This window comes from Ranitomeya imitator, chromosome 4 (assembly GCF_032444005.1).
Source record: "Ranitomeya imitator isolate aRanImi1 chromosome 4, aRanImi1.pri, whole genome shotgun sequence".
In the NCBI taxonomy this organism is placed as follows: Eukaryota; Metazoa; Chordata; class Amphibia; order Anura; family Dendrobatidae; genus Ranitomeya; species Ranitomeya imitator.
This window is the reverse complement of record NC_091285.1, coordinates 521,054,244-521,069,090: the sequence shown is the minus strand read 5'-3', so window position 1 is coordinate 521,069,090 and position 14,847 is coordinate 521,054,244. Positions and strand designations below refer to the sequence as shown.

General features: G+C 42.9%; 1 protein-coding gene across 3 annotated transcripts in view; it reads left to right on the top strand.

The window, feature by feature from the left end:
• CRTC3 (CREB regulated transcription coactivator 3) overlaps positions 1–14,847 on the top strand; it is a 198,258-nt gene that overhangs the window by 131,667 nt on the left and 51,744 nt on the right. For 2 of the 3 annotated variants that reach the window (XM_069766116.1, XM_069766118.1), the window contains exons 4-5: positions 4,566–4,627; positions 11,225–11,287. In XM_069766116.1, the coding sequence (XP_069622217.1) occupies positions 4,566–4,627; positions 11,225–11,287 (125 nt within the window). The remainder of the gene's footprint in view (positions 1–4,565; positions 4,628–11,224; positions 11,288–14,847) is intronic. The other variant, XM_069766119.1, reaches the window with a different exon arrangement.

Sequence of the window (14,847 nt, the reverse complement as noted above, 5' to 3'; positions counted from 1 at the left end):
GTCCAGGGTCAGATAAGCCCAGGGCACCTCGACGGGATAGTACGTCTAAGGTCACAGAGGGGTTAAAAACACAAATTTTCAAAAGAAGAAGAAAAGTGCTATTATTTTTTATTATTATTATTTATTTACTTTTTCTTTTTTAAGGCTACGTTCACATTAGCGTTGCGTCGGGCGCAGCCGCGGTGACGCATGCGTCATGCGCCCCTATATTTAACATGGGGGCGCATGGACATGCCTTGTCTTGCGTTTTGTGACGCATGCGGCATTTTTGGCGCAAGCGTCAGGGCGCAGAAGACGCAGCAAGTTGCTTTTTTTTTTTGCGTCCAAAAGCAAGCCAAAAATGGACGCATGCGTTGTGCCTTGCGTCACCGACGCAACACACAACAACGCAAATGTAAACGTACCCTAATTGTGTTAAAATGTTCTACTCCTAATATGTAATGTCGCCAGCATGAAAGATTCTGCCCGTGTCCTGGACTTCTGCCCTTGGATTGAGCGCTACTTTGACCTGTATCTGTGTTTACACGACACCGGATCCCGATACAGTTGGATGAGTTTTCTGATCAGGGATCTTATGGCTCCCTGCACCACCACTTACATACTGTAGGCCTACTGATAACTGTTAAAAATAAAAAAAGCACACCATGACATCACTCCATAGCTCGCCTGTGCCGGCCCACTTTGTGTGCGCCGGGGAGAAGTAGACTTGGGCTCCCCAATTAGGTGAATATGTAATTAACTTTTTTTTTTGCTGGGTTCTGTAGTCAAGCCGGGCTTGTCGTTGGTCTTAAATCATATGATGGCCTTCATGTTGTGTAGGATTGCCAGCAAAGCAGTACATTGTGTGGATACAGTTATGATGAGCAAACCAGGCACCCTGAAATGGTTAAGTGAGGAGCTGCATAGCCCTGGGCAACCAGAAGTAACAATTCTAGGTAGATGGTGTAAATTTGCAAGACACTAGTTCTTGCAATGTTCTTGGAGACCAAGCACAATCTGCAGGCCGTGTTGACATAGCAATGAGTGGGAGTGTATTTTTCTGAAAAGATGAAATATGGATTGCTGAAGACACTCCTTGTTTGTACAGGCAGCCTAATCCCTGCATCACAGCTGGAGCCCTTAGAGGGAATGCACTCAGACTCCAGTAAACTCTTCCTTCCTGTCTGTTTTACAATGTTTGTTGGCTCTTGCATGTAACCTCTTCCTTGCTGGAAAGAGATTTTCCTTGTCATATGAGGCTATAAACATAGCAGTAAATATTTTTCCTTTTTTTTTTTTTGCATAAGAATTACCAGACAAATGCATTCACTTGTTTTTAGGAAATGTTCAGAAGCAAATCTTTGTGTATGCTTTGTTCTAATTTTTTTTTTTTTTTTTCAATTAGTTTATTTTTGCTTGATCGTTTCTCATTGCTATGTCCAGTATTTTGGCGATGGCTTCCAGTCTAGGCGAAGTTCAGATGAACATAGCTGGTTCGTGTGCTCAATGGACCATACAGTTGTGGCCCAAAGTATAGACACCCCTGCAATTCTGTCAGATAATACTCAGTTTCTTCCTGAAAATGATTGCAATCACAAATTCTTTTGGTATTATTATCTTCATTTAATTTGTCTTAAATTAAAAAACACAAAAGAGAATGAAGCAAAACATTGATCATTTCACGCACAACTCCAAAAATGGGCCAGACAAAAGTATTGGCACCCTCAGCCTAATACTTGGTTGCACAACCTTTAGCCAAAATAACTGCGACCAACCGCTTCCGGTAACCATCAATAGTAACATATAGTAACATAGTTAGTAAGGCCGAAAAAAGACATTTGTCCATCCAGTTCAGCCTATATTCCATCATAATAAATCCCCAGATCTACGTCCTTCTACAGAACAATGAGTTTCTTACAATGCTCTGCTGGAATTTTAGACCATTCTTCTTTGGCAAACTGCTCCAGGTCCCTGATATTTGAAGGGTGCCTTCTCCAAACTGCCATTTTTAGATCTCCCTACAGGTGTTCTACGGGATTCAGGTCTGGACTCATTGCTGGCCACCTTAGATGTCTCCAGTGCTTTCTCTCAAACCATTTTCTAGTGCTTTTTGAAGTGTGTTTTGGGTCATTGTCCTGCTGGAAGACCCATGACTTCTGAGGGAGACCCAGCTTTGTCACACTGGGCCCTACATTAAGCTGCAAAATTTGTTGGTAGTCTTCAGACCTCATAATGCCATGCACAGTCAGGGACTGTGTTCTTTTCTTTGAATGCCTCTTTTTTTTTTTTTTTTTCTCTCCTGTAAACTGTTGATGCTTTTGCCCAAAAAGCTCTACTTTTATCTCATCTGACCAGAGAACATTCTTCCAAAACGTTTTAGGCTTTTTCAGGTAAGTTTTGGCAAACTCCAGCCTGGCTTTTTTATGTCTCGGGGTAAGAAGTGGGGTCTTCCTGGGTCTCCTACCATACAGTCCCTTTTCATTCAGACGCCGATGGATAGTATGGGTTGACACTGTTGTACCCTCGGACTGCAGGGCAGCTTGAACTTGTTTGGATGTTAGTCGAGGTTCTTTATCCAACATCCGCACAATCTTGCGTTGAAATCTCTTGTCAATTTTTCTTTTCCGTCCACATCTAGGGAAGTTAGCCACAGTGCCATGGGCTTTTAACTTCTTGATGACACTGCGCACGGTAGACACAGGAACATTCAGGTCTTTGGAGATGGACTTGTAGCCTTGAGATTGCTCATGCTTCCTCACAATTTGGTTTCTCACGTCCTCAGACAGTTCTTTGGTCTTCTTTCTTTTTTCCATGCTCAATGTGGTACACACAAGGACACAGGACAGAGGTTGAGTCAACTTTAATCCATGTCAACTGGCTGCAAGTGTGATTTAGTTATTGACAACACCTGTTAGGTGCCACAGGTAAGTTACAGGTGCTGTTAATTACACTAATTAGAGAAGCATCACATGATTTTTCGAACAGTGCCAATACTTTTGTCCACCCCCTTTTTTATATTTGGTGTGGAATTATATCCAATTTGGCTTTAGGACAATTCTTTTTGTGTTTTTTCATTTGACTAATTAAATGAAGATAATAATACCAAATAATTTGTGTTTGCAATCATTTTCAGGAAGAAACTGCGTATTATCTGACAGTATTGCAGGGGTGTCAATACTTTTGGCCACAACTGTACTTAGATGGCATACTGATAAGTGCCTGGACTATATGCTAGTTCACATGAGTAATTTTCTACACAGATGGATCATCCATGCAGAAAATATTGCAGCATATACTATGCTAGTTGTAGTATGGTCGAAAAGTACATAGTTTGTATGCCTGTCTTGTGTTTTGCATACTTGTTTGGCTTGTGGCATTAGACAACTTTGTTTGGGAGGCGGTTTCCTACCCCTTCCGATGGTTTCCTACCCCTACCGATGGTTTCCTACCCCTACCGATGGTTTCCTACCCCTACCGATGGTTTTCTACAATACTAAGCTGAGCCGCCTCTCTGAAGTTGTCCGATTGTGTTGATCATGTCGATAAAGAACTTCTGTTTCTTTACCAGATGTTTATGGACTGGTATTTGTTTTCGGGTAAATTTCCCTTTAATATGGCATATTACTTGTACAACATGCTGCTCCCAGTCTGACAGAAGAAAAATGGATGATTTTAAGATTGCTCAGTAGTTATGTAGTCAGTGCTGCGCTGGGGTTCAGCCTAGCAGGTGATGATACAATCCTCTGAACCCTATATAAATGTCATCATTATTACGGGACTCCGTACAGTGGGCCTGTGTTGTGGGCGAAGCTTCCTCGCAGTAATATGCCCTGAGAAGACACTTGCCTCCTGTGCTGGCAGCGTCATGTTTAGTTGAATAAGATATAATGTGGAATCCTTCTGTCGGGGGGCGATTATCCGCCATGATGGGTGTCCTCCCAGATAACACGGTTTGTATTTTAGGGCACGATTCAGGTTAATGGAGAATGAAGAATTCCAGTCTGAGCCTGGAATTCGATACCAAGTCATGGTTAGACTTGGGCCCGCCATCCCCCCCATCTGCTGCGGTTGTTTCTGTGCTCTGAAGGCTAGCGGCAGCATGAAGCCCAGGCTCACCCCCAGCCCTGACTGCTCGCTGCGATAAGTGGGCCGCACAAGGTCTTTCCCATTTCCCGGCTCTAGTGTTACAAGGTTATCTTCCTATTAAGTAGCCCACATGGCGCCAGATTTCCAGAGATGGGAAATGTAGTTTGTAAATATCTATTACATGTGATAAGGCTGGCCCATGATACAGAGGAGCATTCTTCCTGTGCCGCAGACTATCGACTATAAATCTGCTTATTAGTCCATTAATCGCTGGAAATCACTTTGGGCTCTTGATTCGTATTTCTCCGATCAGTCCAATTGTGTCCTTTGTTCAGCGATGGTGCTTGGGCCTGGTTCCAGGCAGTAATGTAAGATTAGCTGTAGTAAATGGTGCTCTGGGTTCTGGAAGCCATTGCTGAGCTGCTGGAGGAGCCTGCTTTGTGTCTAAACCATAGAGTAGCAGTATATCATGTCATCTGCTTTCCTTTACTGTGAATCACTGTGACAGCTCTCCATATGGATCGGTTTATCTCTCCCCTCCACCTGATAATAACTGGAGAAGGTAAGCGCATCCGTATGCAAAAAAGTCATGTTTTCTGTGTATCACATGTAAAAATACTTGCTGTTAACAACAATTTTATAACCGGTCATTTTAAAGTTGCCCTTTTAAACCTGTCAGCGGCTTTCTGCTATGTAATCTGAGAGCTGCTTAATGTAGGGGCAGAGACCCTGGTTCCAATGATGTGTCACTTACTGGGCTGCTTGGCGCTGTTCTGGTTGAATCCCTGTTTTCTCTGCAGCAGATGTAGCAGTGAAGCGGTGTATAAACCGCCCACATCCCTGATTGGCAGCTTCCTGGGTAGCCTGTGTATTGTTAGCAAGCTGCCCATCAATGGTGGGGGTGTGGTTATGTAGATTAGCTGGACTGGCCTGCACAGGAGACCTAATCTCCTGCTGATAAAACACTGATTGTATTGAATCTAAAACATGCAGCCTCATAAGATATTTTCACAACCCCGGGTATATAGTTTGGGGAGAAGGAGGTTCAGTTGCAAGAGTCATAACAAAAATTGAATTTTTTTTAAATTCTTTTTTCTGAATCTTGCAATTGAACCTCCTTCTCCCCAGACTATATGCTTAAAGTGGTGAAAATATCTCCTTTTGTGGTGGTGTATTGCCCCAATCTCGTACAGATGCAGCCTAATAAGTATCACATCACCGGAATCCAGCACTCTTGCTCTATACTATGCACTAAATTACTACTTATGCCATTTCCCCATGACACATGTAGATAAATGATGAATTCTGGCCGCCTGCAGTCACCATAAGGGAGCATAGGATACCTTGTGGGAGATGTGTTATGAGCTCTTAAGTGCCCCCTAGAGGCTGAAGGCTGCAATGGTTTTATTTATAATTTGGCTCTATGGAGCGCTGTACTAGAGAAGCTTTCTCCTGGCTGCTGATCCTGTATTTATCAGAATGTTTAACCAGAAAAAAAAAATGGCGAACGCTCACTTTAAAGGGCTACAGCACATGGTGGTGATCCCTGGCCATTGGTGCAAGTTGTATCATTGGCACCACTTGCTTCCATTGCAGAAGTGAGCAGCTCTGGACGTCTCCAGATATCCGGTGTAAGTAGAAGAGCGATCCAGAGGTTTAATTTGGTGCCAATGACCTCTTCCACTGATGTGGGGGAAACATCCAGTATCCATCCTCTGATGTGCACCTTCCCATCAGCTGGGAATCGTGCCCCGATGGGCACTCTTGATGAACCCCGCGGGGGAGCAATTGTGCTGATTATTTATCATTTAGCTGTCTGTAGGTCCACGGCCATGAAATCTATTGCCCCTTGTAGATCTGAGGGTCTTGGTGCCACTGGCTTCCTATACTGTGGGCATTAAATGCCACTTGTGCCGAGTGCAGTGTATAGTGAGTGGGCGGGCAGCGACAGGTCTGACATCAGCATCTGAAATCGGAAACTGTCCCTGCTTACACGTTCCTAGTTGAACTTGCCCCAAGAAAACCGTGTGAAATTTGCCAAAGCTTAAATTTCAGTATTGTCACGTCACAGACTGGCCACCATTCGGGTGTCTTATTCAGACTCAGAGTCTTATTACCAGTTGGTACTTGTAGTACTGCCAGTTCTTTCATTATTTGCCCCATTAACATCATCAGGCAGGTAGATTGACACATACTGTGCATGTTTTTGCTGCTGATTAATGCTGTTTTTCCTCCGCAGGTTACATTTAGATGTATTTATGATTGTATTGTATATACATATCTGCATTATTGTATTGTGTGTACATATCTGTATGATTGCTCTCATACATATTTTTGTGTGACTCTTTGCATGCTTTTATTTCGTTCTTGTCCTTTATTCTCTGTTTCCAGTGTACTAACTGCTGCCCCCTAATTTCCTGCCCCAATCTCACGTCATTGATTAAACAACCTGCAATCTTGGGGGTATCATCCTACACGTTTGCGTCGTGGTCGTTGTCTCCAGATGTTTGATGTGTGGCTCTAGACATCTGTGTACACTGATGTACAGCATTGGCCGGAATACTAGCTTTATTCATAGTAAATCATTCCGCGAGCTTGGAAAGGGCCTCTATGAGTTGATGTATAGCAGCGAGGTGATTGTGGTTTGTTTTTGGCAGCTCGGAGATGATTTTTATTTACAGAGGATAGGAATGGGGTCAGCGGGTGCAGTTCCTGGAAGTTTCCTACAGTCGGAGATCCTCAGTGCAGACGTTTAGTCATTATTGTAGATTTCTCGCGTCGGTTTGAATCATTATTACTTCAGAGGCCTACAAGAGAGATGTCATGAGGCCCCCTTTCTGGTAGGTCTGTGGTCTGTTTGATAGATGTGTAGCTAGTTAGCTACAGTGTAGCTTTTCCTTCTGCAGATGGTGTCTTTTAGAGAAGTACAGTTTTGGCTTTTCTCACTCACTAGCCCTTTTATAGTGTTACACTTACGGTATGATGAGGATGGTTTAAGATGGTAAATAAATGGGCAACCACATTTTTAATATTTTCAAAAGTGAGCTTCACCCCCACCCTGTTCTTAAGCCAGCCTGCAGGAACTTTGAGAACTCCATGTAGCCATTGATTTAGAGGCTGCATGTGTCATGGCATTGTGGTTGTAGAGTTACAAAGACCTTCATGATGCTCATGTGCCAAGTTTACACATGGATATTATAAGGGGCAGTTGCAAACCGCTTCAGTAAAACCGCTGCAACTTCAGACCCATATTCCTAATAGCAGCAGCATTAGACCTGTTTGAGACGCCCTTATTCCTATCTATCCAGAATGTACACTGCTCAAAAAAATAAAGGGAACACTAAAATCCCACATCCTAGATATCACTGAATTAAATGTACCAAATCTTTATTCATTACATAGTGGAATGAGTTGAGAACAATAAAACCTAAAAATGATCACCTTAAATCACAACTAATATCCCACGGAGGTCTGGAGTTGGAATGATTCTCAAAATCAAAGTGGAAAATAAAGTTACAGGCTCATCCAACTTCAGTGGAAATGCCTCAAGACAAGGAAATGATGCTCAGTAATGTGTTTGACCTCCACGTGTCTGTATGACCTCCCTACAATGCCTGGGCATGCTCCTGATGAGGCGGCGGATGGTCTCCTGAGGGTTCTCCTCCCAGACCTGAACTAAAGCATCCGTCAACTTCTGGACAGTCTGTGGTGCAACGTGAAGTTGGTGGATGGTCCCAGAAGTGTTCAATTGGATTCAGGTCTGGGGAACGGGCGGTCCAGTCCATATCTTTAATGCCGTCATCTTGCAGGAACTACTGACACACTCCAGCCACAAGAGGTCTGACATTGTCATGCATTAGGAGGAACCCAGGGCTAACCGCACCAGCATATGGTCTCACAAGGGGTCTGAGGATCTCATCTAGGTACCTAATGGCAGTCAGGCTACCTCTGGCAAGCTGTGAGGCCCTCCAAAGAAATGCCACCCCACACCATTACTGAACCACTGCCAAGCAGGTCATGCTGAAGGATGTTGCAGGCAGCAGATCGCTCTCCACGGCATCTCCAGACTCTGTCACATCTGTCACATGTGCTCAGTGTGAACCTGCTTTTATCTGTAAAGAGCGCAGGGCGCCAGTGGCAAATTTGCCAATCCTGGTGTTCTGTGGCAAATGCCACGCGTCCTGCACGGTGTTTGGCTCTGAGCACATCTCCCATCTGTGGATGTCGGGCACTCAGTCCATCCTCAGGGAGTCTGTTTCTAAACATTTGTGCAGACACATGCACATTTGTGGACTGCTGGAGGTCATTTTGCAGGGCTCTGGCAGTGCTCCTCCTGTTCCTCCTTGCACAAAGGCTGAGGTAGCGGTCCTGCTGCTGAGTTTTTTCCCTTCTACGGCCTTCTCCATGTCACATTGTGTACTGGCCTGTCTCCTGGTAGCACCTCCAGCCTCTGGACACTACGCTGACACACAGCAAACCTTCTTGCCACAGCTCGCATTGATGTGCCATCCTGGATGAGCTGCACTACCTGAGCCACTTGTGTGGGTTGTAGAGTCCGTCCCACGCTACCACGAGTGTGAAAGCACAACCAACATTCAAAAGTGACCTAAACATCAGCCAGAAAGCATCGGTACTGAGATGTGGTCTGTGGTCCCCACCTGCAGAACTACTCCTTCATTGAGGATGTCTTGATAATTGCCAATAATTTCCATCTGTTGTCTATTCCATTTACACAACAGCATGTGAAATTGATTGTCAAACAGTGTTTCCTAAGTGGACAGTTTGATTTCACAGAAGATTGATTTACTTGGAGTTATATTCTGTTGTTTAAGTGTTCCCTTTATTTTTTTGAGCAGTGTATTACCTGGACAGACCGGGGTCTCATGATCTGAGGTTAGAATCTTAGACATATACAAGTTGTAGGATCGAGTTAAGGGTCGACAGTCCGGGCACTGCAAATTGTATACAGCCTTGTGGACCTGGCCCAAGGATGACGTTTCATTCCTTTTTCTTAATGTCTTGGCATTTTGGCTCCTTGCGTCTCAGCCAAATTTTCATTTTTACACTTTTGTTTTTTCGTAGACATAGCCACACAAGGGCTTGTTGTGTTTTTTTTTTTTTTTGCAATGACACCAGTGTACTGGAAAACTGGCACATGTACATCAAATGGTGTGAAACGGATAAGGAAAGTTGCTGGAAACTTTGTGGTCTTTTTAGGGTACATATTATGGCTCTGAGAACCTGACCACCATGAACGTTTTAATACAAAAACCTCGACCCTACGATGATTTATTAAACACATGCAAGGTCTGGGTGTTACAGCGATGATATCGACCATAAATGATGCAAATCTTTTGTGTTGTGAAATGTGCATAGTGGGATTATTAAAGTTATCCCCTCTTGGCATTTAGCAGGGTATGAAAGGTATACATGTGGTTGCTACATTCTTACCCTGCGAAATAGAACTAATGGCTATTTAGCTTCTTTTTTTTTTTCTTTTGCTAAATCAACTTGAAGACGTCTTCCCGACAAATTATATTCCTGAAACCCTTCTAAATATATTTTATATAGTTGTATTACATTTCTTGCCGATTATGTCTGTCACCGGTTTTCAGCGCAGCTCCAGTCCCCTTCTAGGTGAGTTGACTTCCAAGCTAACTCACAAGATCCCATGGTATCGTGTGGCCCGGAAGTCGCTCTCGCACTGTAAGTCTATGGAGTTTCACTATGTAAGTTCTGAGAATCCATAGGCTTACAGTGATGGAACTAGCACCGTCCCATACAATGGACAGATGGCGTATGATCCGGCAAAGCTGAGGAGCACTCCCATGAGCCAGAAGGCACCAGAGCGGCCCTGAAAACTGAAAAGACGGTGATAAGGAAGGATTGTAATACAACTACACCTCATGACCAACATATTTGCAAAGTTTAAGTAGTTAGCCTTTTTGTCGGGAGTGCTTCTTTAATACAAGTGCATATTTTTTTACTTGGCAAATGTCACATTCGTCTGCTTGCTCCGTGTTATTCTCCTGTACTCATTAGGAGGGGCATAAACTTGGCCTTGGAGCTGGGGATTGAGACAGAACAGGAGGAGATCTATACCCTGACCTGGCTCTGTTTGGTAAAAGAAAGTCTTCCTGGCAAGTAAACGATCTCAATAAAATAATTTCCAGTGAGAGAGGTCAATAGTGCAGCTGGTCTCTGTGTCCCACGCTCTGGATCCCTGGTGTCACTAGTTCCCATTGGCAACCACTTCATTGCCAAAGAACGTTTCGTGAGTGCAAAAAAAGGTCCCAAAACACAGAAAATTCTGCTCTTAACACTGTGAAGCCCAAATAAAGAGGATAGTTGAATGTCTGAATATGCAGCCCACCGTCAATTCCCTGGTGCCAACCTTTTTTTTATTTTTTCCTCCGTTTTAGTCAAACAATGGAGGTGACCACCAGCTGGGTCAGATAATGCCGCTCGTTCAAGCAATTTGTTAACTGGTTTATAGAAATAATATGGAGTCGTTGGGCAGTAGCGCCTTGTGAGGTGGTTGCCCAGGTCTTTTCTGTGTGTTGCCATTCATGTAGTGACCTTCATTGATCCTTGCTGACCAAAATCAGATGAAAATGTTCTATTAGGAGAAGACTTTCCATGTTTTTCCCTGGAATCTTTCAATAAATGTCTCTTTTATTAATTGTCCCATGCTCTCTGAAGCTAATGATCACTCCTAATGTAGCCTTAATTACGATTGTGCTTCCCCTCCGGTATCATTCTAGGCCCCCATTCCTCTGCTGACGCTATGAAACTTGCTTCTCTAACTTCTGCCTTTACGCACTGGAAACACTTGCAATGCAACGCATTGGAAGACCTTCCGAGAAACTTTATTTTCCTTCCAGAATCTTTACATCTTTCCTCATAATCAATTGCCACAATTCCCAATTTAACATGGTATCGTTCTATATTTTTCAGTTCATATTTTTTTTGCAACTTTTCTCCATTAACCTCCTTTTTTTTCCTTTTTTTTTATCTTCTTCGTCCTCTTGAGTGCAGTTTTCCTTTCTTTCAGCACTAATGTGGTACTACAATGTGCACCATTTTTATATTGGGATTTTAACTGATCTGAAACATTTGTTCCCTTTCCCCCCCACCCTCCTCGCTTCTGTCTCTGAAGGCAGCATGCTACCTGGAGTGAAGAGAAACGGCCAGGATATAGACTATTGTCTGCTCTCAACAGGTGAACCATGTTACATATACTTCTTGATAACGCTGAGCCAAAAACAAAAGAAAAATTCAGTAAGAAAGTGAATTGTGCACCAGTCATATTTTTAGTTTTTTACTTGGGGTCTTATTCTCTTAGGACAATTCTCTTTATGACTCTTTTTTTACCTAGGCGAAAAGTAATTATAGACAACTGGCATATAAAAGTCACAATTGTTTTTGCAACATGTAGTTGCGCTAAGATTTTGCGACCTTTAGGTAGCTCTGGCTTCTTTTCTGAAAAGTAATGTGCCAACAGATGACCTATAATTTATGGTAAAAAGTGGATCAAGTTCTGGCAGAAATATACTTCAGACATGCCTGCATTTAAGGTTCATGTCCATCTCAATATTCCTGAATGTAACTGCTGGAAAAAGAACTTCGGATACCCGTGGAGGAGGAGGAAATGGGCTTGATGCTAACACAATGTTCCGATTGCTAAGCGTGGGGGAAGGGGATCTTGGTCAGTAAAATAAATGTACCCACCGACTTTCAGGTAGACTACTTGTCCTAACATTGTTGGGTTATCTTTTCATGTTCACCCTTAAATAAAGGTAGGTAAATAGTTGCTTTTGAAACGTTCTAGAAACTTTTCACTTTGTGCCACATTATCCTAGGAAATTCTAATTTTCGGTCTCATTCTAGATTTTCGGGAGATTTTTGTCAGGATTTGCGATAGCCTAATCGGGAAAGTCAAGGAACTTTAGAAACCAGAGGCTCCCACACAAGCCATTATGGCTTAAATATCGTAAGCTGGCTGTAGACCCACAATAATTAGCGGCCCAGCTTCCTGTGCGCAAATAAAATGCCAGATACCTCCTCTTAACTTTCATGTTGGCTTTAGACCAGCATGCTTTGTTGATGTTGTGGATGCCAAAAGAATTGCACAGCAAAAAACATATATTTTCCTTTGACAATGGGAATGTTATTGATTTGGCAAAAAAATCATTTGACTTGACCAAAAAAATTACGGTAAAACGTTTTTATAATCTTTCTTTTCATTTTTTTTTTTTTTTGCAAATTGACTCTCGCAGTCAATTGAGTAAAGGAGGATCATCCCTCCTTAGCCATGTATGCAGCCATGTAGGTCATACATAATCTAATGATATCTTGATATCTGTGAAATCTTATTCCTGATAAAGCTACGTTTTTCTCATATGAAGATGAGCTGTTCAGGACTATGGGCCGGACACTGATCTGCATGAGAATTTTACCATTATGTTGGGTAATGGCCACTCTCTGCTCTCCTGATCTCACTGCAGAGCTGTGTGTGATTATACCTGACACAGTACAGCATTAAAGGCACCCTGTCACCAGTTTTTAGTATTCCAACAAATGCCACAACCTTTTCCTGCTGTTCTGAAGATAACTTTTGGGTAGCTACTAGTGATTAGTGAGTAAGCTCGTTACTCGAGTTTTCCGAGCTTAATCGGGTGTTTTCCGAGTATCTTGGACGTGCTCATAGATTGTTTGTGTACCGCCACCACCTCTGGAATCCCATCGCCATGCTACTTGTCTCCGTGACATCACTGCTCTGCATGGCCTGAGGGTGGTTTTTGCAGTGTAAACCTATGGACTATCACAATGAAAGCCTATAGACCCTCATTCTAACAGGAGACTTCTGGATCACGCTTAGAAAGAACATTGTGATCTGGAGAGTTTGAAGAGCGGTGATGTCACTGAGAAGAGGAGCAGAACGGTGCTAGAAAGTGGAGAAAGCAGTGGTAGGTTATATTAAGGCTATGTGCACACGTCCCGAATTGCCGCGGAAATTTCCACGGCAATTCCGCAACTGTGCCACGGGTAAAACACATGCGGAATTGGCATGCATTTTCCCGCTAAACACTAGCGTTTTACCGCGTAATTAGCTTGCAGAATGCTAGCGTTTTCCAAGCGATCTGTAGCATCGCTTGGAAATCTGATTGACAGGTTGGTCACACTTGTCAAACGGTGTTTGACAAGTGTGACCAACTTTTTACTATTGATGCTGCCCATGCAGCATCAATAGTAAAAAGATCTAATGTTGAAAAAGAATTAAAAAAAAAAAATAAATCATGATATTCTCACCTTCCAACGTCCCCGGCAGTCTTCCCGTTCCTCGCGATGCTTCCGTTCCCAATAATTCTTAGCGCCAATGACCTCAGATGATGTAGCGGTCTCGCGAGACCCGCGTCATCACAGGTCATTGCCGGAAAGCATCACTGGGAACGGGAGCATGGCGAGTTGCTGGAAGACTGCCGGGGACGCCGGAAGGTGAGAATATCATGATTTTTTTTTTTTAAACAATTATATGGTTCCTGGGCCTGGAGGATAGTCTTCTCTTCTCCACCCTGGGTATCATCCGCACATGATCCGCTTACTTCCCGCATGGTGGGCATAGCCACATGTGGAACGTAAGTGGATCAATGCATTCCTATGTGTGCGGAATCAAGGAATGAACATGCTGCTTTTTTTCCTTCGCAGAAAAAAAGCAACATGTGCACAAAAATTGCGGATTGCATTCTAATAGGATGCTTAATGTATACATTTTTTTGCGGTTTGACTGCGTTTTTATAGCGAAAAAACGCAAAAAAACCCTCAAAATCCTGAATGTGTGCACATAGCCTTATACCTACACTACACTACATGCTCATATACACAGATTCAGTTGAAAAAAAAAAATCAAAAACCTTTTGGAAGGAGAACCAGTACAATCCCAAAGTGTACATGATTAGTAATTAATGCACTGATTCTCGACGACACCATGCTGGAATAGTGAGTCTGACCTCTAGATCCACTGGAAAACCTTTTATCAGCAATGATTATTCCTATACAGCGAGTACAGTGTGAAAAAGTTCAACTGAATGTAATACAAGGACGGCCAAGGATTACCATAGTAGAAGCCGCTGATACTTTGATTTCTGCACATTCTGTAGGGGGATGTCTCAGATGCTGATAATCTCGAAGCAGGTTGGGTGCATTGGAGAAATCTGTCATTATTCCATAAAGCTGGAATGAAATGTTCCCCAGCACCGTGCTCCAGTATTGGCGCACCTTGTGATACGCTGGTATCTGCTACATTTATAGTACAGAATAAAATGCAAAGCTAAATAAGTTCTGTCTGGATACACGAGGGGGGAGAAAGTAATTATTTAGCATTCTGACAGTGTTTCCAACCATTTTACTGACTTCATCATGCAGCCAGTTCTTTGCTAGCTGTGAAGAGTATCCCGGGGCCTAATAAGGCCACGTACACCGTCATCATAAAATGTACAATAAAAGGGAATAAAAGCTGATACAGCCACATTAGCCACTGACGCTGCAAAGTTGATGTGAAAAAAAAAAAATCATTTGTGGACAAGGCCAGAGAGATTTAAGGTTTAGGATAATCCCTACACGGGAAGACAAACCAGTTTTAATTATTTACATCTTATGATGGTGTTTGCTAACTCCGCTAATAATTAACTGCAGTAAAAGTGATTCTCTTCGCACGCTGTCTCTTCCGCCTAAAACCTATTGTGTTTTATTTTTAGTATTAATGAAATGGTAGAATGTTAT